This window comes from Rattus norvegicus, chromosome 16, assembly GCF_021556685.1.
Source record: "Rattus norvegicus strain SHRSP/BbbUtx chromosome 16, alternate assembly SHRSP_T2T, whole genome shotgun sequence".
In the NCBI taxonomy this organism is placed as follows: Eukaryota; Metazoa; Chordata; class Mammalia; order Rodentia; family Muridae; genus Rattus; species Rattus norvegicus.
This window is the reverse complement of record NC_141549.1, coordinates 83,872,645-83,899,789: the sequence shown is the minus strand read 5'-3', so window position 1 is coordinate 83,899,789 and position 27,145 is coordinate 83,872,645. Positions and strand designations below refer to the sequence as shown.

At 43.8% G+C, this 27,145-nt stretch overlaps 1 protein-coding gene across 4 annotated transcripts; it reads left to right on the top strand.

The window, feature by feature from the left end:
* The first annotated feature begins 2,103 nt into the window (after nucleotides 1-2,103).
* Nucleotides 2,104-25,640, top strand: Cdc16 (cell division cycle 16). 4 transcript variants are annotated; one of them, XM_087587955.1, is made up of 18 exons: nucleotides 2,104-2,278; nucleotides 3,437-3,491; nucleotides 3,580-3,677; nucleotides 4,860-4,898; nucleotides 5,352-5,492; nucleotides 6,775-6,934; nucleotides 7,971-8,062; nucleotides 8,631-8,764; nucleotides 10,087-10,166; nucleotides 10,991-11,040; nucleotides 12,008-12,081; nucleotides 12,831-12,956; nucleotides 15,947-16,099; nucleotides 17,678-17,741; nucleotides 20,052-20,113; nucleotides 21,574-21,709; nucleotides 23,129-23,219; nucleotides 25,097-25,640. In XM_087587955.1, the coding sequence occupies exons 1-18, from the start codon at nucleotides 2,231-2,233 to the stop codon at nucleotides 25,348-25,350; spliced, it is 1,857 nt and encodes a 618-aa protein (XP_087444081.1). In that variant the 5' UTR covers nucleotides 2,104-2,230; the 3' UTR covers nucleotides 25,351-25,640. The 4 variants fall into 4 exon arrangements, with proteins under 4 accessions (XP_087444081.1, XP_087444083.1, XP_087444082.1 ...); NM_001024744.1 differs by having other exon boundaries at nucleotides 2,113-2,278; nucleotides 25,091-25,597; XM_087587957.1 differs by lacking the exon at nucleotides 3,437-3,491.
* Nucleotides 25,641-27,145: the final 1,505 nt, after the last annotated feature.

Below are 27,145 nucleotides of genomic sequence, written 5' to 3'. Positions count from 1 at the left end.
CCTGGGATCTATATTCAGCCAGCTGGAGACCCAGGAGAACCATGACAATTAATCTTGGCTGTCAACTGGTCTGAACTGGTCCCCACAGAAACAGAGCTCTTCGTTTGTCTGTGAAAACATTCCCAGAAAGATTTGACTGAAGAAGGAAGACTCATCCTGAATGTGGGTGGAATTGTCCTGTAGACCGGAGTCTCAGACTGAATCAGAGAGGAAAGTACTAGAATGGAGCACCAGCATCCATTTATCCCTCTGCTTCCTGGCTGTAGATCTAAAGTGACTAGCTATCTCCCACCCTTGCCTCTGTGCCTCCCCTGCCATGACAGATAACGTCTCCTCAAAGTATAAGCTAACGTATACCATTTCCTCCCTTACGTTGCCTCTTATCTAGTCGTGGTGAGAAGAAACATGATTAGTACAGGGCTAGATATAAGTTTCAGCCTGAGCGCAGGCTGGATCCACAGCAAGGAGACACTGACATCCCATCTCGAATGGCCAGGCAGAGACTGAATTTCTGCCATTTAGTCTTTTAACAGGTTGGATGTAGAGGTCCATCCACACGGGGAAGGGTCTCTGCTTTACTCTGCTGGTTCAAAATTAATCACATCCAGAAACACCTTCCCAAATAAACGTAGAGTATTGCTTTGCCAAATTCCTGAGCACCCAGGGCCCAGTCCTTGAGCATCCTCAGGCAAGAGATAAAGGTTCCTTTGAATTACAACATAGTTCAGCCTACTTCGTTGCATGTGACAAGAAACTTTCAGGCATTGTTGACACTGGGGCACAAAGCTCACCTTTGAGAAATGCACAATTGCATTACAAACAAAACAAACCACATACAAACTTCATAATTTTTTTTGGTTCTTTTTTTTCGGAGCTGGGGACCGAACCCAGGGCCTTGCGCTTCCTAGGCAAGCGCTCTACCACTGAGCTAAATCCCCAGCCCCATAATGTTTTAAGAAAGGTTATACCATTCTGTTGGGCCACATTTGTAGCTCTGCTTGGTTGCATGGAACCCACCACCACCAGTTGGAGAACGCTATAAAACATTACAAAGAACAAGGAGCTTCAGATGAGGAACAGTGTTTAAAGTATTCCCGTGAGCAAACAAATGAACATTGTATCTCTCACTCTTTTGTGGAAAAGGAGATACATTTGAAATTAGGCTCACATACAAAGTACAGAAAGGAAACAGAAGGTATGCGAGGTAGGATATGTTGTGGTCATTGTATCTGGGAACTCCATAACATTGTTGGAGGCTTTACAGAAAGATGACTTATGGGAAACTCAGACAATTCAGGGAGATACACCACAGACAGGAAAGGCAGATGGAGCACCTTAATATTCTGTAAGCGTACACTTGTACTTCGTACTGTAGAAAAGAATCTACAGTGCATATTGCGAATAGCTCAGCGTGTACACACTGGTAATGGTTTGTTTGTTCCAAGTGTATCTACTGGAAGAATGAAGGTCTTGGCAGCCTTGGGACGATGCAAAGCCAGCTGCACAGAAAGATAACAAGGAAGAAGTGCAGGATGCATACGGAGACACACACCAACATAACCTCAGGAGTAAGGCTGACCACTTATCAGAAAGGCAATATTATACTTTGGAATGACTGTCTTTGTTTACTCTTTTTTATAGCTTTCTTGGCTGGAGGTGAGATAAAAAGAACAGAGTGTTAGAATGTTAATCCACTACTTTCCCAGATAACTGTCTCTGATGTTTACCATCTGTGGTGACAGCACAAATTTTCTTTATAAAATGATTCTATTCACAAAGTGAATGGAAACATCTGTAAATATGGTCAACTATACCTGGCCACATACCCACCTCAAGTCAATGAGTACGGTTGGATCACCACCGTGTGTGTGTGTGTGTGTGTGTGTGTGTGTGTGTGTGTGTGTGTGTGTGTGTGTGTGTGTGTGTGTGTGTGTGTGTGTGTGTGTGTGTGCGCGCGCCTCTCAGGACTGCAGAGAGAAAAATTCAGTCTCAAAAATAACAAGGGGTGGGGAGGTAGTGGCACCCAGATTGCCACGGAACCAATAGAGTGGGCACACACCCGAGGGGACGCTTTTGCAGGGGACTTCCGGGGTAGGGCCTATCAGAGCGGAAGTGCCGTGTGGCGCGCGGGGTCTGATCCGGGTGGTGGTCGGCGGGCTTGGGTCCATCGACACCCGGGGGCGCGCGGAGGCTCGAGGGGGTGTCGGGTGCCTGACCTGGCCTCGCGGCCATGAACCTGGAGCCGCTGCGCAAACGCGTCCGGCAGTACCTGGACCAGGTGCGCGGCGGGTGGCCGGACGCTGGGCTTCGGGGCGGTGGGGCCTGGCGGGGAGCGCGCAGCTGATCGCTCAGATCCTGCTTGAACTGTGGAAGCGGGGTTGGGGTTAGGAGGGTTGCATTGTGGCCTTGGAATCTGGCTGGGCCGTGGGATGTTTGAGAGGATTTAGTTGGGGATCTTATTTGACAGAATACTTGTGAATACAGACAAGCGCTCTCCAATTAGGACTTGAAACAATACCTAATGCTCTATGTTCAGCCTCCACACTTCCCTCGAGTGGACAGCAGGGAGTGTTTAAGGGAAGGTGTGTCTCTGGGGGGGGGGGTCCACGTCATTGTGATGTCATTTGGCCTTTGCTAAAATGCTTGCTCTCCCGATAAATGGGAAACGGAATAGATGCTAAGTGATTGACCCAAATGTTTGCAGCACGTTGCTGGAAGGCAGAGTGTTAACAGGCAGTCGGTTTTGTGATTATTTTCTTTGGCACTGAAATGTAGAGGACAATGTGGGCCTCTTCTCCACTCTGGGGGCATCTGTTCTGAGCAGATTCTTGGGTCCTTAAGGCTTTCTCCTGGCCACCCATTCGGCAAGCCTGTTCTGAATGTATCCTGGGGAACTGAGGCCGAGGCAGTAAGAGCCGGGAATCAGCACCACCAGGACAAATTCATGAGTGTCTGTCTGCTGTCAGATTGTTTTGGTAGAGTTGACTATAGGGGGCGACTTTGCCCATGATCGGTGACTGTTAATATGTTGTGGTTTTAATTTGAAATATTTGGATCTAGTGCTCTACTAAATTCTACTTTGGACTTCATTTGAACTCGTGGACAGTGTTATTACATAAATGTCAGGACCAGAAGTTCTAGATGACTGCACTGTCATCTCTTATCTACTGTTTTAGATACTAGCTGATACCTTTTTGGTAGTGTGTGAGTTAAACTGCTATCTTGAATTGTATCTATGAAGTTCTTACAGTTATGAACTAAAACTCCCGAACTAGTTGAGTTGTAAAATACAGATGATTGGTGAGCCCCATGCAACATCTAAGGAGGTATTGTAGTGAGCTGTTGATTTGGTGTATGGGTTTATATTATATTAGTAGACATGTGTCAGAACTGTGGGGGCAACGGTAGTCACCCTGTGTTTACTTTTTATATGCAGCAACAGTATCAAAGTGCTCTGTTTTGGGCAGACAAGGTAGCTTCACTCTCTCATGGTGAGTGATACGCAATTTATTTCCCCTAATTAATCTTTAGAAATCTCCCCCATGAGCCTCTGACCACTTGTGTAATTTTGCCCCTCAGAGGAACCCCAGGATGTTTATTGGTTGGCTCAGTGTCTTTACCTCACAGCACAGTACCACAGAGCAGCCCATGCACTCCGGTCACGCAAGCTGGACAAAGTAAGTACTGTGTGAACTTCGGTTCTCCCGCAGTCCAAAATGGCATTAGGTTCTTACTAAGTTAACATTTTAAAGAAATTTTAAAATTTCAAATTTTTTATTTTTATGTGAAAAAAATGGTTTATTGGTTGGTTTGGGTTTTTTTTGGGGGGGGAGGTGTGGAGAAGGTTTCTCTATGTAACAGGCCTGGTTGTCCTCGAATTCACTTTGTAGATCAGTCTGGCTCAAACTCACATATATACATACCCCTACCTCTACCTCATGCTGGGATCAAAGGTGTGGCCCACCACACCTGGCTAAGAGATTTTTTTTTTAAATGTGTTTGTGTGTGTGCTGCATGAGTGTGGGTGTCTCCAGAAACCAGAAGACCACATTGCGTTCCTGGGAACTGAAGTTCCAGGCACTGTGAGCTGCCCCATGTGGGAGTAAACGTGTGTCCTTTAGAAGAGCAGCAGGCACTCTTAACTGCTGGGCCATCTCTTCAGCCCAAGAGAAAAGCGCTCACGCCAAATCCCAGTCTTTTATTTCCCCTCTCTTGCCCGCCTGTCTAATGTCTAGGTTCTCATTGTTGTGTTTCTGCTTTGCTATGGTTTAAAAGTTTGCTTTTTAATATTATGCTGGTTTATACAGCATGTGCATCTCTCTCCCTCCCTCTCCCTCTCTCTCCTCTGTGTGTGTGTGTGTGTGTGTGTGTGTGTGTGTGTGTGTGTGTGTGTGGTGTGGTGTGTATGTATCACCTGAACCATCTGAGGGAGTGTGTCCTCTCCCATCATGTGGGTCTCTGGGGACCAGACTCTGGCCCTCAGTACCTTTCGCTCCTAAGCTGGCTTTCAGTCCAGTTTACTTGTTTTGAGATCAGGTCTCATTGTTTTTCTTAGTCTGGTTTCCAATTCTTGGGATCAGGGCAACTCTCCTGTCTCAGCCTCCTGTGTGCTGGGATTACAGGCACATAACTTCCCCTAAGCCCTCAGTGCCTTTAACATGTTTTTGATGGATACGGGCGAAAAAGACTTGGGCTTTTTAAAAAAAAAAAAAAACTATAAAGGAGAAATTCTTCAACTCTCCAGTTCACATTTAAGATTCCTTTTGAAGTACAGGTGTGTATTATGTTTCACATTCCACATATATACATATATGTTATACATGTAAAGTGTTTGACTTTTTCATTTATTTCTTTTCTAGCTGTATGAAGCTTGCCGATACCTTGCAGCTAGATGCCACGTAAGTGAGCTTAGTTTCTGCTTTATTTGGTGAACATGTGACTGTGGACAGTATGCATCCTTCATGATGGGTGGCAGTTGTTCCAGAAGCTGAAACATGGTGGCTTAGCATAGCATCTCATGAAGTATGTCCTTTTTAGTATTATTTTCTAAGATGCTGACTCTTAGTTTGTACGTTAGGCATTTAAATAATGGGTATAGTATTTACCGCCATTTAAAAATCTAGAAGGCTGGACTGGAGAGATGGCTCAGCAGTTAAGAGCACTGACTGCCCTTAACTAGAGGTCCTGAGTTCTATCCCCAGCAACCGCATGATGGCTCACAACCGTCTGTAATGGGATCCCACTTCTGGTGTGTCTCAAGACAGCTACAGTGTACTCATATATATAAATAGATCTTTTTTTAAAAAGTCTAGAAGACACTGGGGTGAACGACACTTGTGTTTTCTTCACAGTATGCTGCGAAAGAGTACCAGCAGGCTCTAGACATCCTTGATATGGAGGAACCAATTAACAGAAGGCTCTTTGAGAAGTACCTGAAGGATGACAGTGGCTCCAAAGACCCTTCCAGTGACTGGGAGATGTCACAGTCCTCCGTGAGTGATGCAGTTAGCATGTTTCAGTTACAGCAGTAGGAAATGCCTGTCTTGCATGGCAAAAAATAAACCCTTACACGTGTGCATGAAACATTCCAGTTACCTGCTTATCGAAAGTAACCAAAGTCTGCCAGACATTTCTGACTGAGCGTCAGTTTGAAGCTGTAATGCTGTGGATGTCCTCCAGGCTGAGCCAGGACGTCACAGGTACCTGGAGCTGCACACAGTGGTACCTGGAGCTGCACACAGTGGGTGGACACATCTTTCTCTCCTCTCTGTGGTTTGGACATATGAAGAGGAATCTTAATTAGCTTCATTTGTTTACAGAAAGGAATTTTTTATTTACTTGACTGCACATAATATTATTAGCTGTGTTGGAGTTTGTATTATTGAAAGAGACTTACATTAACAGTTACATGCTCTGGTTATTAACTTGGCTTCTTACTCTTAGTGGTTAACTGAGGTACAGCTCACACCATACAGATACAGCTCACCCATTTAGAGTGCACAGCCCAGTGGTGTTTACTGTGGTAGAGCTGTGCCAGCCTTGCCTGTCTCCTTTATAACACAGTTACAAAGGAGCTAGGGCCTGTTTCCTCTCCTGTTCATTCTGAAAAGTACAGGGATGGGACGCATCTGGGTCTCTCTCCCCTCTCTTCTCTTTATTAATTATGTGCATAGACGTGCATTGATTCTCTACTGGGAATGCATATATTTACTGTCGTGGATTGGTTTTGGACCTCTTACATTCATTTACCTGCTATGGATGCATGGCAGACTAGTAATGTACTGTTTGTTTTGTGAGGCCATGTTTAAAACACTGCAGAGAAAGCTATCTGAGTCTGAGGTTCTCTTTCACAGTCCATTGTATTTTAAGTTTTTTGTTTTGTTTTGTTTTTTCTTTTTTTCGGAGCTGGGGACCGTATTTTAAATTTTGATTTATGATTTTTGCCACCGGGTTTTTAGTTGCCCATCTGTGTAGGTAGCAGGATGGCCAGCACCCCAGAGGTACCCACATCTCCAGGCCTTACAGAGTTCCATAATTAAGATGTATTTTCCCTTTTTCACAAGTGAGGAGAGGAAACAGAAGCCAAGACAGATTAAATCATCACACAGAAAAACATAACTGTCAAGGCTAGAGCTCAAACTCAGATCTCTGGGCTCTCCCGGCAGTGAGGTGACTTTGTAGACATAGTAAAGACTTCTCAGTGTCCTAACAGTATGTATCTCTAAATCAAAAATTAATTGTACTCAGCACATAACGAATTGTGTTTTCCAACAGATAAAGAGCTCGATTTGTCTTCTGAGGGGGAAAATCTACGATGCATTAGATAATCGCACCCTGGCTACCTACAGTTACAAAGAGGCTTTGAAGCTCGACGTCTACTGCTTTGAAGCATTTGATCTTCTGACGTCACACCACATGTTGACAGCACAGGAAGGTTTGGGAACACCTGTGTTTGCCCATCTCTGTGTGTGTGTGTGTGTGTGTGTGTGTGTGTGTGTGTGTGTGTGTGTCTGTGTGTCTGTGTGTCTGTGTGTGTCTGTGTATGTCTGTGTGTCTGTGTGTGTCTGTCTGTTTGTGTATGTTTGTGTCTGTGTGTGTGTGTGTCCGTGTGTCTGTCTGTGTATGTTTATGTCCATGTGTGTGTCTGTCTGTGTATGTTTGTGTCCGTGTGTGTCTGTATCTGTGTGTGTGTGTGTGTCTGTTTATGGTTGTTGTGTGTGTTATTGGCTTGTCTTCTTTTCTGAAATCTGTATAATTAAGAGCAGGGTACACAGTAGGCTTAAATAGACCTAGCTTTCTTAATGTCTTCATGTATGAAACACATCACAAAATAGTGTGATGCGCTGTTGAGGGCCAGAATGCCGTGAAATCGTTCATGAGAAGTGAATTAAGGGGGAGTTGTAAACCATGTTTCAAGGATTTCCATCATAGCCACACTCTAATCCCTTTGTTTCCAAGTCCCAACTTCAGAGCAGCTAAATCAGCAACTTCTAGAGGTTGGACTCTGACAGCGCGTGGGACTCTAACCCTAGAGACTAAGAGCCACTGACAGCTCTGTCACATGGGTCATGAAGAGAGCAGACATCACAGGGTTGGTGTGGGAATGGGATTCATACATGGACATAACCAAAATACTGGTTCTTAAACCACTGGGCTCTAAAACAGGGACAGGGATGAATAGGAAGCTGGCTGCTGGCATCTAGTAGAGGCTGCGGATCCTGGTGAGTGGGATGCCTTTCAGTGAATCAGTGGGCCACACTGTCAGTGTAGTCATCATCAAGGCCTGGGGTTTGTCTGGCCGATGATGAGAACCATTTGGAGGCCTCCTGGCCCACCTCTCCAGTAGGAACCACACTTAAGGATTTCATTTTCTCCAGAGTTGATTTACATCGAGAACTATAGAAGAGTATTTTCAATTGCTGTTTTCTCATGAATATTTGAAGATGTTATTTTTTTCTTACTGTTTTAAGAAAAAGAACTTCTAGACTCACTGCCTCTTAGCAAGCTCTGTGCCGAAGAACAAGAATTGCTACGATTTGTATTTGAGAACAAATTAAAGAAGGTGAGGAAAACCTGAGCTAACATTTCCCTTATATAAAAATCTTACATCTTTCCTTAACATTTGCGATTTTCCCCTCATTAGTTACTTTTGTATGTGTGAATGCTGTGTGTGTGTGTGTGCGTGCGTGCGTGCGTGCGTGCGTGTGTCCAGCATCTCCCTGTCGGCTCCTTAGTGCCGGGATTAGAGGCCTGTGGCCATGGGCAGCTTTCACATGGGTGCTGGGGCCTGGAATGGAGGACAGCATGTTTGCACAGCACTTGCATTGTATCCAGCTCTAATTAAAAAAATAAAAGGCTGTTTATTAACAGTAGCATGTGCCGTAATAGATTATGTAAATATATGAAAACACTTCCTAAGTTCTGCCTTCTAAACTTGTGACATCCTTGCTGTGGAAGTCTGTGGTGAAATTGAAGAGGAAAACATACTGATGAGAGTGAGTAGGGCCCGAAGTTAATGGTGTTTTCAGGGGCTCATGAGCACTCGTGTGATGTCCTCACCTCTAAGGTACAACATGTAGTGCTTCTTGCTTTGGCTTTGCTGATTTTGTGTATATGTTTTTCTGTTTCAGTATAATAAGCCCAGTGAGACTGTCATTCCCCAGTCAGTGGACGGCTTGCAAGAGAATCTGGATGTGGTAGTGTCTTTGGCTGAGAGACACTATTATAACTGTGATTTTAAGATGTGCTACAAGCTTACGTCTGCGTAAGTATACTCTGTTGTGTCAGATGTGAGCTTCAGTCTGTACTGTCTAATTCAGACACGTTCTCTGCAGTCTTCTGTGAACTGTGGTAATGGAAGTTACCTGAGCATTTGAAGAGTGTTGAACAGGTGGCTGTGTTAAAAGAGCAGGCTCCAGGCACCAAGTTAGTGATCTGTGTACGCTCAGTGCAGTTACTTGGGAAGAAGACACATGTCTGCCTCCATCCACTGAGGTGGGACTGACGGTGTCCCTGGGCTAGTTATACGGAAACCGACACACAAGATAGAAGCAAACCCTGTCTCCAACCACCGAGAACCTGTTAGCCTCTAAGCCACACCACAGTCCAAGCCTCAACCCCCTGAAGGTCCCTCTTTCCAAAGTGTGACTCAAAGTTGCCACGCGCAAACCCAAGAGGTGATAGTTTGAAAATACCAGTGGTCCTGGTTTTGTAGAGCTCCTCCTTTAGCACTGCTAGATCTAACACAGTCCTGCACCCCGGGTGCCCGTCTTGATGTTCCCCAGCTAAACCATCTCTGATCCCAGCCTCCAAACGCACGTCTTCAGACACCGCAGCCGAGTTACACGCTGTAGATTTCTGTGCAGCATGGGGGTGTGGGAGGTCGTGGGTTTTTGGTTTTTAAAACAGGGTTTGTTTTCCTTGACTGTTCCTTGCTCTGTAGACCAGGCTGGCCTCAAACTCAGGGATCCACTTGTCTCTGCCTCCTGAGTGCTGGGATTAAGGTGTGCACCAGCACTCCTCACACCTGGCTTTTGTTCTCATTTTCTGTAGTTGTTGTTTGGGGGTTTAATTTTTGAAATAAAAAAAATTTTAGTAAACATATATATATATATATTTAAAAGTTTATACTTTCTATCCTTTGACTAGTTAAATTCTAAAGTAGCTAGTTAATTTTAAAGTAAAAGAAAATGCTAAAGCTAATTTTTATTCTTTCCAACTAAACCAGTTTTCTATTTATGCTTATTTTATTTTTGTGATACTGGAGATTGGACCAAGTGTTTACCCCTGAGCTACATCCCAAAACCTTGTTATTTTGAGACAGAGTCTTACTAAGTTGCCCAGGCTGACTTTGAACTTGTGATCCTTCTGCCTCAACCTTTTAAGTAGCTAGTAATGTAAGTGTGCACTGTGAGGCCTGGCTTGCCTTTCCTTTATAAGCTCACATTGCTTTAACTGAAGTAACGAGTTACAGTTACATCATCATGTGCCTGATGTGCAGAAACTGAGCATGGAGGGGTGGGCAGGTGTGTGTGTGTGATGAGGACTGCTGTCACACCGCCTTCCACATGGTTCTTTAACTTTCAGAGTGATGGAAAAGGACCCTTTCCATGCAAACTGTTTACCTGTGCACATAGGAACTCTTGTGGAGTTGAATAAAGCAAATGGTGAGTGTTTCTATCCCCAGTCCTGTAATCTTTCCAGCTGAGGATGACCTCAAACTCCTGACCCTTCTATCTCAACCTCCCAAATGCTGGGAGTGAAAGCATATGCCACCAGGCCACTCTTTAATTGTTTTTACTTTTTAAAAGAGCATTCTGAACTATTGAAATGTTGTATTACAAATCCTGGCTGCTTAGATACAACATGGCAGACCCACAGCAGGAGTGCTACCATCATCAGATGACTGCTGGTCTGTTTCCTGGCAGAGCAAAGAATTCCCATCTCCCTGCTTCTCTTTCCTCTTCACAGATGTAACCTGTGGCTCAGAGTATGTTAGTATCATACTTCATTAGTATCAATTTTGACTGTTTTTCCTTCCTGTTTTTTTTAAGTATGAAATTATAGGCAAACAGTTAAATTGACATTTAGAAATTGGAAGGGGAAAAAAAAAGAACAAAAAAAAAAAAAAGAAAGAAATTGGAAGGGAGTAGATATTCCCCATGTTTTAACATTTGAGAAACATTAATTTGTTGGGCAGTGTATTTGTCCTTAAGTCTTTTAAGTGAGTTTAGTCAAGAGGCGTGAGGTGCATGAGTCTCTCAGATGGGTGTTCTCGAGGGATCTCTGCTTCACCTAAAGTGCTCGTTGGGGACGCGTGCTTATGTGGCCCACCCTGTGCCCTTAGCCACTTGGACAGTTCTCGCCAGTGTTGAGTGCTGCTGTGGGGGCTGAGGAAAGGCATATGCCAGGTGGGGAGAAGGGATGGAAGGTCAGATCTGAAACTTAAATTATTCATACCAAATAAATTTTTCCCTTTTTCCTAAAACAGAACTTTTCTATCTTTCTCACAAATTGGTGGATTTATATCCGAGTAATCCTGTAAGTAATACAATTTCTCTTCTCCTTTTTGTTATTTGAACTTTAAGAAAATATTTTGCTAGCATGTAGACAATAGATTATATTTAAGTTCAAGCAAATAATGTGTGTGTGTGTCTGTCTGTCTGTGTGTTACTTAATGTATGAATACTCTGTCTGCTGCATATACACCTGCAGGCCAGAAGAGGGCGTTAGATCCCTTTATAGATGGTTGGGAGCGTCATGTGGATGTTGGGAATTGAACTCAGGACCTCTGGAAGAGCAGTCATATTCTTAACCCTTGAGCCATCTCAACAGCTCCACAAATACTGTTTTATGTTAAAGCAGTGAGTCAGAATTTTCTAGTTCTAGATAATAGCAAGCAACTTTATTATCTATTCCATGAAATCATTTTTTCCTACATTAAAGCAATGACTTTAACCTTTTCTCTCTGGTTATAAAAGTATACGTACTCCTTTACTACTGTACAGAAAGAAGCACAACATCCCAGTTAGTCATTCCCAAGGGCATAGTTGTTGCATGGCTTTTGTATGCATGTGTAAGTCACTGGGTGAGCTCATGCTTAGAAGCTAAGGGTGGGAAGTAGGGTCAGGAGCTGCGTGCGTCCTTAAGACGAAAGCCAGTGAGCAAGGGCTGAGTCCCACATGGGAACAAACGTGTCCAGCTAAGCTGAGACCAGTGCAGGGAATCCAGCCCCTAAAACTCAGCCCAGCTAGGAAGAAAGGTGAGCCAGGGGCAAGCCAGAGCCCAGGCAGGCATGCAGCTTAGAAGCCTTGTCCTCAGTGGGAGCCGCCTTGGCAAAGGACAGTATCTGTTTCCGTTCAGGACCTCAGTAACGAGTGTGGCCTCAGAGAATCCCTAATTCAGACTAAGGTATAGGAGTTGAGAAATCCAAGCCACCCTGTCTGACCTACCTTGTCAGACTGCAGTTCAAGGCTGCGTCTGGCTGTAGTAACGTTGGACTTTGCAGGTGTCGTGGTTCGCGGTGGGCTGCTACTACCTCATGGTTGGCCATAAAAACGAGCACGCCAGGAGATACCTCAGGTACGGTTTGCTTTCTTTGCCTCTCCATGAGCACCATGAGAAGCGCTGCGCATAAGCTGTGGCGCAGTGAGTGCTCTGATGACGTGGATGGCGACTCCCGTAAGCATGCTCTGCTCACCCGCACTGCTTGTGTGCACTGTCCTGAGGGTGCTGTGAGTGGAGAGAAAGCAGTGGTGCAGGCTGTGTACTCCAAGACCTGTGCTTGCGTTGTTTTATTTGTACATGAGCATAGGGAGCAATACTGTAGATGGAAAGGGCTGCTTCCCTTTACACTGTCAGCCGTCAGCTTTTGCTGATAGAAAGCACATTAAACTCTGAAGGAGATTAGCGTAACCCTGTGTGACCATTGAGTAAGTAGGTTCCTGTAAGGATCTGCTGGTTTTCTTCTTAGGAAATGTGCGCCCAGGGTGCACAATGTGGTACCTGGGCAAACAGGCTCACATCCTGTGGCCTTTTAAGCCACCAGTTAACCTTGGGTCACAGAGGGGGCTGCTATGTAAATAGTATTTGTAAGTTGCATACAGAATGCTAATGGGTTCAGCTATATTACTGTATGTAGGACTGTATGCATAGGACTGGCTCTAGTGTCCTAAAGTGTTTGCATGCCTTTCATGGAGCAGCAGTAACAACAGCTGCACTTTGTCCACGCTTTATTCCGTTGGTCTTATTAACGCTTTCCATGCCATGCACTTACACAAACCTGGAAGCTGAAGGATGAGTGCATTCCTTGAATACTGTTTTTGTTTCAGCAAAGCTACCACACTGGAGAAGACCTATGGGCCCGCCTGGATAGCCTACGGGCACTCCTTCGCTGTGGAGAGCGAGCATGACCAAGCCATGGCTGCTTATTTCACAGCCGCACAGCTCATGAAGGGGTAGGTACTCCGCTCGACTAAATGCCAGCCAGAAAGGGCTTCTCCTGCTAGTGGAGGGCATGTCTCTTAGGAATATTGTTATCATTTGGGCCTGAGTTAGACAAAACTGTCACATGTCTGTTAGGTAACAGTCTGTATTTACAAAATAACTGGCAATGGGGGGAAGGGATTTGATGTGTTTTCTTGCAGTCAGTATGAGAAAGAAGGAAATGAGACCCAGGGGGGACTTGAACACAGAAGCCTGTGTCTCCCGCGCTTGTGGAGATGGAAGTGTTCATAGTGAATCCCACCCTCCACTGTTGCAGCTGTACCTGCTGCTGTTTGAGCTGTGTCACTGCTGTGCGTACACTCTGCTGCTAACTGCTTCTCCCTCTGGTTTGCTAACAAGTCTGCTTTGTGCTCGTCTCTGCTAGTTTTTGATGTGGTGTAATTACTGCGTCTCCGTGATGCCCTGAGTTGCTCATCACGTCTCTGCCCCACCTGTCTCTGCTAACAGCCCTGTCTCACAGTCTGTCTTGCCTGGTCATGTGGTCACACCAGCTCTCTTTTGTTACTTTGCTGTCCTTTCAGGTTCACCCTGTGTGACCTGTCAGTTAGCAGTTAGGAGCTCTGTCCCTTGCAGTCTGAATAGAAGTATAAGCAACTTACAGTTAAGTCATTTTTAAAACTGTCTCTTTACTGTAGTGTGTATTCAGTTCCGTGTGACACGGCGAGATAGACTCACTTCAGCCATCAGTTCATTCTCTACCCGTCATGTCTGGGTTCCGCTCTCCGTGACTGCTTTCTTTTATAAATAGTTCACAGGTTGGACTTTACTTCTTTTTTTGGTTCTTTTTTTCGGAGCTGGGGACCGAACCCAGGGCCTTGCGCTTCCTAAGTAAGCGCTCTACCACTGAGCTAAATCCCCAGCCCCGGACTTTACTTCTTTTGAGTGTTAGTGTTTGTAGTGACTTTCTTAGTGATCATCTGTGGATAAGTGACATCTTAAAGCAGTGTAGTTTCAAACACTTCACTTAGCTCTGTCCCTACACGCCTCCTTTGTGTTACTGTCAAACACCTTTACCTCACAGTGAATCCATTACCATGGTTCCTACTGGGTTTTTCTCTGTTGTCTTTTAATCATGTAGAGGAGTTGCAAACACAGTGACAGTTCACTGCCTTCTGGTCACCACTGCAGTCACCACTTACGTGGACTGACTCACTTATTTTCCATGTAGATAAGTTCCTGTCCATGTCCTTACAGTTCACGTGTAGATAAGTTACCATCTGTGTCCTTACAGCTCACATGTGGATAAGTTACCATCTGTGTCCTTACAGCTCACCTGTGGATAAGTTACCATCTGTGTCCTTACAGTTCACATGTGGATAAGTTACCATCTGTGTCCTTACAGTTCACCTGTGGATAAGTTACCATCTGTGTCCTTACAGCTCACCTGTGGATAAGTTACCATCTGTGTCCTTACAGTTCACATGTGGATAAGTTACCATCTGTGTCCTTACAGCTCACCTGTGGATAAGTTACCATCTGTGTCCTTACAGTTCACCTGTGGATAAGTTACCATCTGTGTCCTTACAGCTCACCTGTGGATAAGTTACCATCTGTGTCCTTACAGTTCACATGTGGATAAGTTACCATCTGTGTCCTTACAGCTCACCTGTGGATAAGTTACCATCTGTGTCCTTACAGCTCACATGTGGATAAGTTACCATCTGTGTCCTTACAGCTCACCTGTGGATAAGTTACCATCTGTGTCCTTACAGTTCACATGTGGATAAGTTACCATCTGTGTCCTTACAGCTCACATGTGGATAAATTACCATCTGTGTCCTTACAGCTCACCTGTGGATAAGTTACCATGTCCTTACAGTTCACATGTGGATAAGTTACCATCTGTGTCCTTACAGTTCACATGTGGATAAGTTACCATCTGTGTCCTTACAGTTCACCTGTGGATAAGTTACCATCTGTGTCCTTACAGTTCACCTGTGGATAAGTTACCATCTGTGTCCTTACAGTTCACATGTGGATAAGTTACCATCTGTGTCCTTACAGCTCACCTGTGGATAAGTTACCATCTGTGTCCTTACAGTTCACATGTGGATAAGTTACCATCTGTGTCCTTACAGCTCACCTGTGGATAAGTTACCATCTGTGTCCTTACAGTTCACATGTGGATAAGTTACCATCTGTGTCCTTACAGCTCACCTGTGGATAAGTTACCATGTCCTTACAGTTCACATGTGGATAAGTTACCATGTCCTTACAGTTCACGTGTGGATAAGTTACCATCTGTGTCCTTACAGTTCACCTGTGGATAACTTAACCGTCTGTGACCTACAGCTCACAGAAGAGACTTGCTTTAGTTTTGTCAATAGATCAGCTAGTGATGGATTCTCTCTCTTACACATTGCACTCCTGGCTGCTTGTACCTATTTGTTTGTAAGCCCTTTTATCATAGGTTTTTTATTCCATTTATTCTGCTTGTCTTTTCTAAAATCACTATTTGGTGCTTTCTTAAAATTTCTATTTTGGGGCCCTGGAGAGATGGCTCAGTTAAGAGCACTTAATTTCTCATGCAGCAAACTAGGTTCAGTTTCCAGTGGAGCTCACAGCTGCCTGCCACTCCAGCTTTGGGGAATCTGAGGTCTGCTTTTGGCCTTCACGGGCTCCTGCACACATAATACACACATTTAATTAATTAATTTTCTTCTTTAATTGCTGTTCTCTGATGGGATGTTGTTATACCTTTTACTAATTCTGTAAACTTAATGTTTTTTAGTTCTTGGACTATTAACCTAGCCTATTAAGGTACTGTCTTATAAGTCCAGGATCTCCTTCTGCTAGGACGGTTTCTGTTGACTGCTTTTTTCTCTGTTTGGACTGTGTTTAGAGTTAGAAAAAAGTAAACGATAGGATATAAAACTGACAGATTTCTGTTGTATTACAAAGTTTCGAGTGTTGAATATGTGAAACTTTCAAATCCTTTCAGGTGTCACTTGCCAATGCTGTATATTGGGTTAGAATATGGTTTGACCAATAACTCTAAACTGGCTGAGCGGTTCTTTGGCCAAGCTCTGAGCATTGCCCCGGAAGACCCGTTTGTCATCCATGAGGTTGGAGTGGTTGCCTTTCAGAATGGAGAGTAAGTACCAGAGGGCTTCGCCTGCTGTGGGCTCTTGGAATTGGGGCCTCAGCCCCTAAAACTTCATGGCCAGAGCTGCTCTTCATTGGATTCTGTTTTATAAAAATGAGTTCATTTTTTATTTTTAGATGTATTTTTTCATGAGGCAGGGGTGAATTTAAAAGTAGAAATTCTTATGGTGGAATCCCATAAAACATTAAACTGCTGTGCTTCTCCTTTAATATGGACTGCCACAAACTCCTAGACGACATCTTTGTCAATTAGATGTTAGATTCACACAGTTTCACATTTTGAAATGAAAAAGGTCCTGTGATTAATTATTGGCAGAACAAAAAAGTAAACTATTCAGTGTGATTGTCTTAATATTAAGGCTTTTCTATAGTCTTCAGTATCTAGAGCATAGGTAATTTGGAGGAGAAAACTGTACACTGCATTAGACTCAACCTAACGTAAGCACAGCATTGTGTTATAAACAGGTTATCAGGGCTGGAGGGATGGCTCAGCAGAGGAGAACGCTTGCTGCCTTTGCAGAGGAACAGGGTTGTTCCTAGCATCCTCGTGGGGGCTCAGAGCAATGACAACTCAAGTTTCAGGGGACCCCGTGCCCTCTTCTGACCCCTATTGGCACACACATACACTTAGGCAAAACACTTAGACACATAAAATAAACCTTTAAATTTTTTTCAGTTAGGTTATATAAGTATTATAAAGAGGGTTTGTAACCTCAAAAGAATTAAGACTCGTTATTTTATGTATGTGAGTGTTGTGCCTGCCTGCATGTATGGATGTATGGGCACAGGTCAGGGATACAGGATGGTTCTGAGCCATATAGTTCCTCCTCAAAATTTGCAGTCACTTTCTCTGTTGTTCTCTTGTTCCCTAAAACCAACACTCCAGTGATTTTAATCTTCACACATGTAGATGTGAAAAAAGCCCAAGTCCACTGAAGTCTGATGAACCAGTCCTGGCTAATCTCCTACCAAATCGTGCCCAGTTTTCTGTCTAATAGTCTTTTTAGTGCTGTGGTAACTTACTATCTAAAATAATCTCCAGATTTACTGCTGTCTCTTGGTGCCGTAAGTAGCCACCGTGTGCCTCCAGGGGAATGTGTGCAGGCGCTCACCACTCGCTGAGTGAGTGTGCTATTGGCTGCAGGTGTGGTGTCAGTGAGCTGACGGTGTATGCATAGAGAGGGTTAATCTTTGCTTAGTTGATGAAATACTGTGGCCGGACATTGACAGGCATCGAAATACCACTGTTCGTTAGCATTGACTGTCTCCTGAATCCTGAGCTGTGCAGTAAAACATCATAAGATCAGCTATTCGTCTGGCCCAAAGTCTTTTCTTTCTTTTTTAGTTTTTTAGTTGTTTTTGTTTTTTGAGTTATCATACAGAGTGATGAGTTTCTATGGCATTTTCATGTATACATTGTCATATACTGTTCTTATTCGCAGTATAATCGGAATCAATTATTGTCAGCCGTTCCATGATATTTTAGTACTACTAGAGATACTCAGATTTTTCTCAGTGTCTTGTCTTTGCAAATTGTGAATAACTGCTAACTCTTCCTCTATTTTAGATGGAAAACAGCAGAAAAGTGGTTTCTCGATGCTTTGGAAAAAATTAAAGCAATTGGGAATGAGGTATTGTGTGTGATATCTGCCCGTACACACATAGACACCACTGAGCTTATCTGTTGTCGGATGTGGGAAAGGCAGGCAGTCTTCCTCCTAGAGGAGAGTCAGCTAATGTCTGACGTCACAGATGACTAGACAGTGCTACGATTATCTATAGACTCAAGTGCTGCAGAGAACATGGGTTCAGTTCTGATAACAGCAGTCACTGGATGTGACATGGGCAGCAGTCAACACACAACGTGCTTTGGAAGCAATTTCTGACGGCCAGTCCAAGTATAGTTTCTTACTCAATGTTGCTTCTCTAGACCTTCAAAAAGCCTCGACTTTGGCTCAGAAAAAAGAAAAGAAAAAAGCAGTTTGGCAGCAGACCAAGCTCTATAGAACTAGGTGCCATTCAAGTTCAGACCTTTTTCTGTTCTCACTAAGCAGGCGAGTGATCAACCTTAATTTGCAAGGCTGGATATGCACTGGCGTCATACATGGTCATTTTAACATAACGTGCACCTAGGAGATGGCATGTGGCTGCTCTTTTCATTTCTCCTTTCTGTCTCTGATACTTGTCCAGTCTCACTCTGTCCTGCGTGTCACACCCTGGTTTTCCTTTGTACCTCATCCTCATGGCTTCCCTTCCTTTGTGTTTGGTTCTGTCTCTGACAGACACAATTTCGAAGTCTCCACCACGGACAGTCTGCCTGCCACACAGACAGCTCCGCTTGCTTTGGTCTTGATTGTTTATCGTTTGGACTTACAAGCCTTGCTGTGTTCCACATTGTGTCTGTAAAGCGGGTTTTATCAGCTGAGTCTTGGCTCGTTCTGAATTCTAGTGTTTTGTCAAAGTAGGGTTCCAGTCACCACCTTCTGTCACTGAAACAGTTAAATATCCTGCTGTTCACTGGCCCATCGGCAGCACCCGGAGCCGGTTAGAAACGCACCCGTAAGATCTGTTGAGTCAAAGCTGTACTTTTAGCAGCATTCTGAGTCGAGTCTCATGCATAGCAAAGTTTGAGAAACACATTCCTGAGTCACTCCTAAAAATATTTTTTCATTCATAGGCAGTTTTCAATCTTACAAAAACTTAAATATAAGAGCATACTACTATTGAAGAATAAAAATGCCAGTTAAAAGTTTTAGGAAAGGAAAATGCTGTTTTACTTTAGTAAGAAACTACAGCAGAAATCAAGCTAGCTAACGAGAAACACTCATGCCCAAGAAGGGTCTCTGTTTGCATGGGCTGGGCTCCTAAATCCAGTTCTCAACACCTTGGAAAAGATGACCCAAGTTCCTTTGATTATTTGCTTAGCATGTGTTTACTAAGTGCCAGCCAAGTAGGCGTCAGCAACGGTAAAACTGTAAAACCTTTCTGTGTTTCAGAGCCACTGGTAGGTAATTACAAGTAGGTGATCTGAGCAGTGGTCCAGTCTGACTGAGGCTATGGAAATACTCCATGCAAGGGTTGATCGCGTACATGTGACAGTGAGGAAGGGCCTGGGGCACACCATACACCCCATCCTTAGTATGCAGACATTAGCTAGACAGAAATAAGGGACAAGGCATTTCAGAGGCAGAAGAGGCATGTGCAAAAGCAGGAGCCATTCATGGAGTTTTGGATTTAACATTCAGAGGATATCAGGAAATGGAGCACGAATGTTAACTGGTTATTAAAAACCACGAAGTGGTGTTCGAGAGCTGGCAGATTATCCTGGGAGAGGGAACATAAACGTTTCAGGAAGACAGCGTGACTGTGCTCGTAGGGCTGGGGCCAGACTCCCAATATTGGGAAGCCAAGGTGTATGGCCTTGGAGCCGTGCCTGCCTGGTACACAACTGAACAGAGTCTAGAGAGTCTCAGAGAGGCCAGGACGTCCTGTGCCCAGTGAATGGTTGGTTTGGACATCTGGATGAGGTTAGAGAGCTAGAGTGACTAAGGCACGTGCACTGATGTAGTATACTCAACTGGAAGTGCTTGTGTCACTTCTAGATAGAATATTTAGAAGACAGCTAGCCGTAAAGATCCAGACCTTCAAACTGAACCATAGACAGCAAGTGCACAATTAAGTTTCTTTGGCATAGATGGACTCTGGGATGAAATTGTGCTAATTACAGTCCAGTATTAGGAAGGCTCATCTAGTAGAGGAGAAAATTGGATGAACCAGGAAATCCTGTCTCTGCTGCGTGTGTGTGCGCGTGCGTTCGTGCGTGTTGGACAGCAGGGTGGGGTGAGGGTCGGGTGGGATACCAGCAGATACAGGATGTGAAATGAGTCACTGCAAACAAGTCGGGCTGAACAGTGATGTGGGCTTGATGTTCTATGTTCTAGGTAACAGTTGACAAATGGGAACCTTTATTGAACAACCTGGGGCATGTCTGCAGAAAACTCAAGTGAGTCAAGTAGGACATTTTCAGTTGTGTTCTCTGTCACTGAAAGTTTGCTTATTTTGAATAGCCTTTCTGTGTTTTTATTTCGTGATAACTCCAGTCCCCATATTGGCTGCTCAATGCAGCAAGCATCAACATCCCCACTGAAAAGTATAACACCTCTGGCTTTTCCCTCCCTTATATTAAAAACTTTAATATTAATTTTAAAACACTTAAATAATAAGGTTTAATTAAAACCATATTCACGCACTGGCTTTGTTTCCCCAGAAGTTTCATGATATTATAAACAGGTGACAGTTACAAATGTGTTCTTTGCTGGCGATGTACTTCATTGGCAAGAGTGCTTGCTTAACGTGCAGGAAGCCCTTGGTTTGCTTCCCAGCAGTGTGTAACACCAGGCATGGTAGGTGGAGGTGGGCAGATCAGGTTCAAGGTCACCATGGCTACATTGTGAGTTGGAGGCTAGTCTCAAAAGTGTGCCCTGAAAAGGAGACCCCGTTTCAAAAGTGTATGTGTTCGGGGTCTGGGGGAGTGCCGTTTTGTTTAAAGCAAGTCTGGGAACAAGATGATGCAGAAGTTAGCAAGCGTGTTAGGTGTGGCAGCGCACATCTCCACACGGGTAGCCCCCAGGATGACTGCTACAAGTTCAAGGTCAGCCTGCACTATAGAGTAAAACTTGGTCTCAACAAACAAATGAAAATAGTTTTTAGAGGTATTACATCAATATCTGTATATAATACAAGATAGTTTTACAGCTTCAAAAGTAAGTGGAATACTTATATCAGCTGGGGGAGGGTGGTGGGCAGGAGAGATTTCTGCTGGAGAATTTCTTTGAGCCTTGACTATCTGTTAAAGTTTCTACATTTCCCAGACGTTAAGTGAATGTGAAACCTTTTCACAGATTTCTACAGAGCAAATATTTCAGGAACGTTAAGACACACTATTCTGAGTAATTTATAGATGTTAAGACAGAACTCTTTGGTTGGTTGCTTTCAACTGCCCTTGGTATAGAAAGGTTATATACCACAGGGAGAATGGTGTTATGAAGCTCAGTAGGGAAGTCTGGGACTTTCTGGCTGCTGTGGCAACTTTGTGCTCGAGTTCCTCATCCAGCTAAGGGACATGCCAGGAAAAAAATATATGTTCTCTTTTTACTTTTTGAGACAATCTTACTAAATAGCCCTGGCTGACCTAGAACTTGCTATGTAGCCCAGACTGGCCTCAAACTCAGGAGATCTGCCTGTTCCTTGCCTCTCAAGGCCTGGGATTAAAGGCCTGCAACAGCATTCTCCACAGAGAATATATCTGAAGACGGTGACAACCATAATTCCAGGAGTTAAAACACTTGCCCACCTCTGAGTAAGGACTGGATTCACAAAGACACTAGAATGTTCTTGAACAGCACTTTTATTCCATCCCACAGTTGTTGTCTCCCCTCTCTTCTTCCCCGTCTTTTCCAACAGGAAGTACGCCGAGGCTCTGGATTACCACAGGCAGGCACTGGTGCTGATCCCTCAGAATGCGTCCACATACTCTGCTATAGGCTACATCCACAGTCTGATGGGCAACTTCGAAAACGCTGTGGACTATTTCCATACAGTATGTCTGTTGCTTGTGTTTTAATCTGGTTAATAATGCACTCCTTAATTTGAAAAGATCTTTTCTAGGCCACTTTTTTACTGATTTAGGCATTTAAACTTCTTCAGTAACCCTGTGTTTACTCTTTTCTCTGCAAAGAAATTATGCATATTGTGTAGTAGTCACCAAATTAGAAGTAGCACGAGGCTGTCCTGCGTGTACATTGAGGTATCCGTCCCTTGGTCCCATCTGGATTTGTCCAGGCAAGAAGAGAGAAATTCCCACTTATCGTGGAAGCCTCTGGGGACTTCTATCCTCCTCCTGGAACTTGGAGTAGTAACCCATGTTCCTTCTGTCAGTGAAGGAAAACAATCCACGTATTTATCACACAGAGTCTTCTCTTAGTTCACATACTGTATTTCATGACAGCTAAGAGGTAGGAGGCTTGAGGCAGGTCTTCTGAAGGTCCATAAAGAAAAAGCATCGACAGAGCGTGCTGAGCTGTGCTTTAGTAACTAAGCTTGGTGACCACTAAAGAAAAAGAAAGGCAGCTCAACTTTACCATCATCTCCTTTCATGTTTTTGTACTTGTCTGTTCCTAGATTTCAAATTTTTTATTGGCATTGTTTATGCATTAAAAAGTGAAATATGAACGCATAAATGGCTCAGTTTCCAGCACAGGCAGGAGGTGGCAGCATGCATAGCTACTCCTGAGTCGGGGCTTTACAAGCTGCAGACACCTGTTTTACACATCTGATAAAACCCTCAGAGTGCTGATTTGTCAATAAAAGGCTTAGACAGCTGCCACGTAGATCCATAGATTACCTTCACATAGCCCTCACGTGGTCTCTTTCCCCGCCACTGAACACTAGCTACACCTTCATAGGCAGGGCATTCGTGTGACAGCTGTGCCTGGTCACAGCAGCAGCAGGATAATACCAGCTATACGACACCAGAAACACCAGAAATGTTAGAATTTGAGAACAGGTGAGCCTTGAAAGATAAATTCATTGGTGTAATATGTTCATAACTGATCTTTAAGGATTAATTAGCAATTTTTAGGCTCCATGAAGTCCTAAAGTTAGTTCCGTGGTTATAGGAATGCTGAGCTGGTCAGCTTGACCTCCGAATGTTTTCTGGTCTTCTAATCATCTTTGAAATGTTTGCATTTGAATGTTAATGTAAGTGACTGATCTGTAACTGTGTTCATGCACAAGGTTCACAGAACTCTAAGGACAGTTTTCTGATGTGCTGGGGACAGCCTTTAGGGACAAGAGTGGATGTGTGATAACCATCCTGACCCTCACCTGCTGTGAGCAGTCATCGGCTTATGCCCAAACTTGGAGCTAGCTACCCACTGCTCTCTTGGCTAACCTATCCAGGACTCCAGAGGCTGCTGTGTTAAGATGTTTACTAACAGTGCTTGGTCTTTTTTGGCAGGCTCTCGGTCTTAGGCGAGACGACACGTTTTCTGTTACAATGCTTGGTCATTGCATTGAAATGTACATTGGAGATTCCGAAGCTTATATCGGTGAGATTAAGTTGTTCTCCTGATGGCATGTTGTTAGCCTCTGTTTTGGTCGCTTGAAAGCTCATCCAGCATTCTGAATTCCAGAAACTCACTTAGTCTGTTGGAATAATGCAGTGTGAGTTAGTGTCTCGTTTCAGGTTCAGTGCTGGCCGTCCATAGAACATGTGTGCTGTATGGTAGAAGAGGGAATCATAGCGAGGTTTCTCTAAAGTGGATCATTGACTGTCCCCTTTATAACACAGAGCACAACATAATAATCTACACTTTAATAGAAGATTAAAATACCTTTCATTTACTTACGAGTGATTTATAATACTTTGAAGAGCTTGTATAGTGATAGGATCATTTTAAATACGATTGCTATTCTGAAGCACTGCTTTAAGAACAAGTACTGTGAGATCCGGAGAGTACATTGAGGTTAAATGTTAAGATCTGGACTTAGGAGTAGGTGGGGGAAAAAGACATTAAAGACTTGGACATAAATATAGAGGGGGAATGATAAATTGAGCTTTAATAAAATGAAGAACTTGGCCTGGAGAGATGGGTCAGTAGTACTGAATTCTTCTAGAGGTGGCTCACAACCATCTGTAATGGGACGCCCTCTTCTGGTGTGTCTGGAGACAGCGACAGTGTCCTCATATACATAAACAAAAAATCTTAAAAAAGGTAAAATAAAAAAATGAACTAAAAATACCACTGGAAGAAGAAAGGCCTGCCACTGAATGGAGGGTGTGAACCACAGCGTAGACACAGCCTGTCAGGAAATTCTTGTCTAGAATTTAAAACAAACAAAAAACCCTGCAAGAAGAGAATGCATAAAAGATGCTGAAGGGTAGTGCATGCCTGCTGTCCTCTCACTTGGATGGCTGAAGTGGGGGTCAGAAGATCCAGACCAGCTCAGGTATATACACAGTCTAGTGGGTGGTGTGTGTATGCGTCCTGTCCATGAAGAGGGCAAACACTGGAAGGATGGCCTATAGTTAGGGAAGGCATTGAAGGCATTCAGCAACATCTCTTACCTGGGAATGGAACTGACGTTTGACATAAGAGGCCCCCATGCCGTTAGTGCTTCTAAGCACTGAGCCATCTCCCCAGCCCCGACTAGTGGTGATGCTATGGGACTACTTATCCTTCTCTGTTTGGATTATGTTAGAGTTAGAAATGAGCAAAACCTGGAAAAGCACTAGTGTGTTGTCAGAGACACCAGTTAAATTTTGCTGGGTCACAGGTCTCATCAACAGTAATGAATGGTTGAGTTCTGCGGGTCACTTGTGAGCTCTGCCCTGGGGCTTTCTGGTCGGTTCTTGTGGCTGCGGTCAGATGTATGACTGACTCTATGATGGACTCACCAGATAGTGGAGGGCCTCAGCTGGTGTAGAATCTGTTTCCATCCAGGGCTGCTTCATAGTATAAGTGGGCCCAGAGATCTAAAGGACAAGGAATAATTTCTGCTGCCAAAGTGCCTAGCCTGAAAGCTTTTAGTTTGAAATGTTATGTCAGAAATTATTGACCCTAATCTATCTAATTAGATTGGCCCAAGTAAATACTAATGTTTTCATACTTTGACAAACCTTGAAAATATACTTCATTTCTATGAGCAGTGCATTAGTGACTGTTCCAACATCAATCAGCATGGTTTAAGATGTACTCTTGCCCAAGCTTTGGTGGCAGTTAGCTCAGAAGCCATGTAGGAACCATGACTGCATGCACTTTGAGAACTTCTCTAAGTGTCTCCTTTGAAAATGGTGGAAAGAAGAAAAAATGGATTCCCCTGTGACTGGTTTTATGTTTAAAGCACAGTTGACTGAAGTAGCAGGGCAGAACTAGTGATGATGGAATTTCCAGTCTCCTAATTCTGTGTTTCTTCTTAGGAGCAGACATTAAAGACAAACTAAAGTGCTATGACTTTGACGTGCATACAATGAAAACACTAAAAAACATCATTTCGCCTCCGTGGGATTTCAGGGACTTTGAAGTAGAAAAGCAGAACACAGAGGAAGCCGGGCTTGCACCTCTGGAAAACGCCACTAAAACCCCGGAGTCCAGACCTTCCTTGGAAGAGACTTTTGAAATTGAAATGAACGAAAGTGACATGATGCTAGAGACATCTATGTCAGACCACAGCACATAGCCACAGCACACAATTGACAGAGGTCCAGGGCCACCCTCGTGTGCCAGCATAGGTCAGTGCTCCCTCGCGGCCTTGCTACATCTTAAGAATTTCCCAGTTCCTGCTGTGACTCCTAACTACAGCTCTACATTAAAGACCAGCAGCCTGCGTTAAATGTGGGACAGCAGACCCTGGCCGCAGATGTTCTCTGATCTTCTGAGCCTACAGAGTAGTACATGTAGCAGAATAAAGGTCAATGTTCATTGTCTTTTTCATTGTGTCTTTTCCAATAAACTTATATTTGGGAATAACTTCAGAGAGATGTTTCTAAGCTAGTAGAGTGTGTCCATTACCGTTTTGTTGCTATGATACAAGTCTGTGACCAAGGCAACCTACTGAAGGACGAGTTCAGACTGACTGTGCTCCAGAAGCAATGCAGCAGGCAGATGTGGTAGCTGGAAAAAGAGCAAGGACAGTGACACATTCCTCCAGCAAGTTTATACCTCCAAAAGTGACAGCATCTGGGGACCAAGTGTTACAATGCCCGAGCCTATGGGGAACATTTACTGCCACAGAGCTTCTGTCTGCCCCTTACCTGGTGTGCCCCATTGTTAACATGCTGGTACCATGGGACATGAGTCCTGGCTAAAACACTGATTGGTATGTTCTTAACTCCAGCTTTTCCCAAAGTTCAGTCCCTATTCTAGAGGCAGAGGCAAGTGAATCTCTGAGTTTGGGGCCAGCCTGGGCTACATAATGAGTTCCAGGCTAGCCAAGATAATACAGTGAGACTATCTTTAAAATTAAAGAGGGCTGATGAAGTGGCTCAATAGATAAAGGCACTTGCTTCCAAGACTGGGTGAGTTCAGTCCCGGGGACTCTTGAAGAGAACTGCCTCCTCTAAGTCTGACTGTTCTGTCTAGTGAGATCCAGCTCTCTTAGCTGTTTACAAGAACTTTTTTTCTTACTGTTTTCAACTTCTTTGTAGCTATATAAAATACATCTCTGCTAGATAATAATGTCCTCGCCTTCTACCTTTCTAAAGCAAGATCTCTTGTTTAACTACGGTTTCTACACCAGGCTACTGGAGGGCCTGTTTCTATTTCCTGTCTTCCCATATGAACACTGGAAGAACAGACCATTTTGTTCCAGAATCGCCACAAGTGAGTTTTCACATTTGAGCTGTTCCAGTTCTTTAGTTCCACAGTTTCTGTTCCATTAATTAAAGGAAAGACAAACAGCCACAGGCACTGAAAAGCAATTCCTTCTATTGGTGTGTATCACTCCTCGTGACCAGTTCTTTGTGAATTCCATTAGCCCTTTGAATGTACTCGTGTCTTTCATTAGTGAATCCAGAGAGCTCTGGGGTGGGTACAGTACATGAACTGCTGGGAACTCAAGACTGGGTTGACTACCGATACATGCTCAATATGACTGATTGGCATCTCTGACTAGCAATTTTATGTCAGGTTTGTCCAGTCTTTTTCCCTTCTATGTTAGCCATATTTTCCCAGCCTTTTTCTATGCTTTGTTGAGAAACACATACATTGACTACCTATTTTAATAAATTTAATTTTTTTAAATTTATTTCTTGTATGTGAGTATACTGTCGCTGTCTTCAGACACACCAGAAGAGGGCATCAGATCCCATTACAAATGGTTGTGAACCACCATGTGGTTGCTGGGAATTGAACTCAGGACCTCTGGAAGAGCAGCCAGTGTTCTTAATCGCTGACCCATCTCTCTAGCCCAATAAATTTAATGTTTATTGAAAATACTTTTTCATATATTTTGAGCATGGTTTCCCTACAGCATT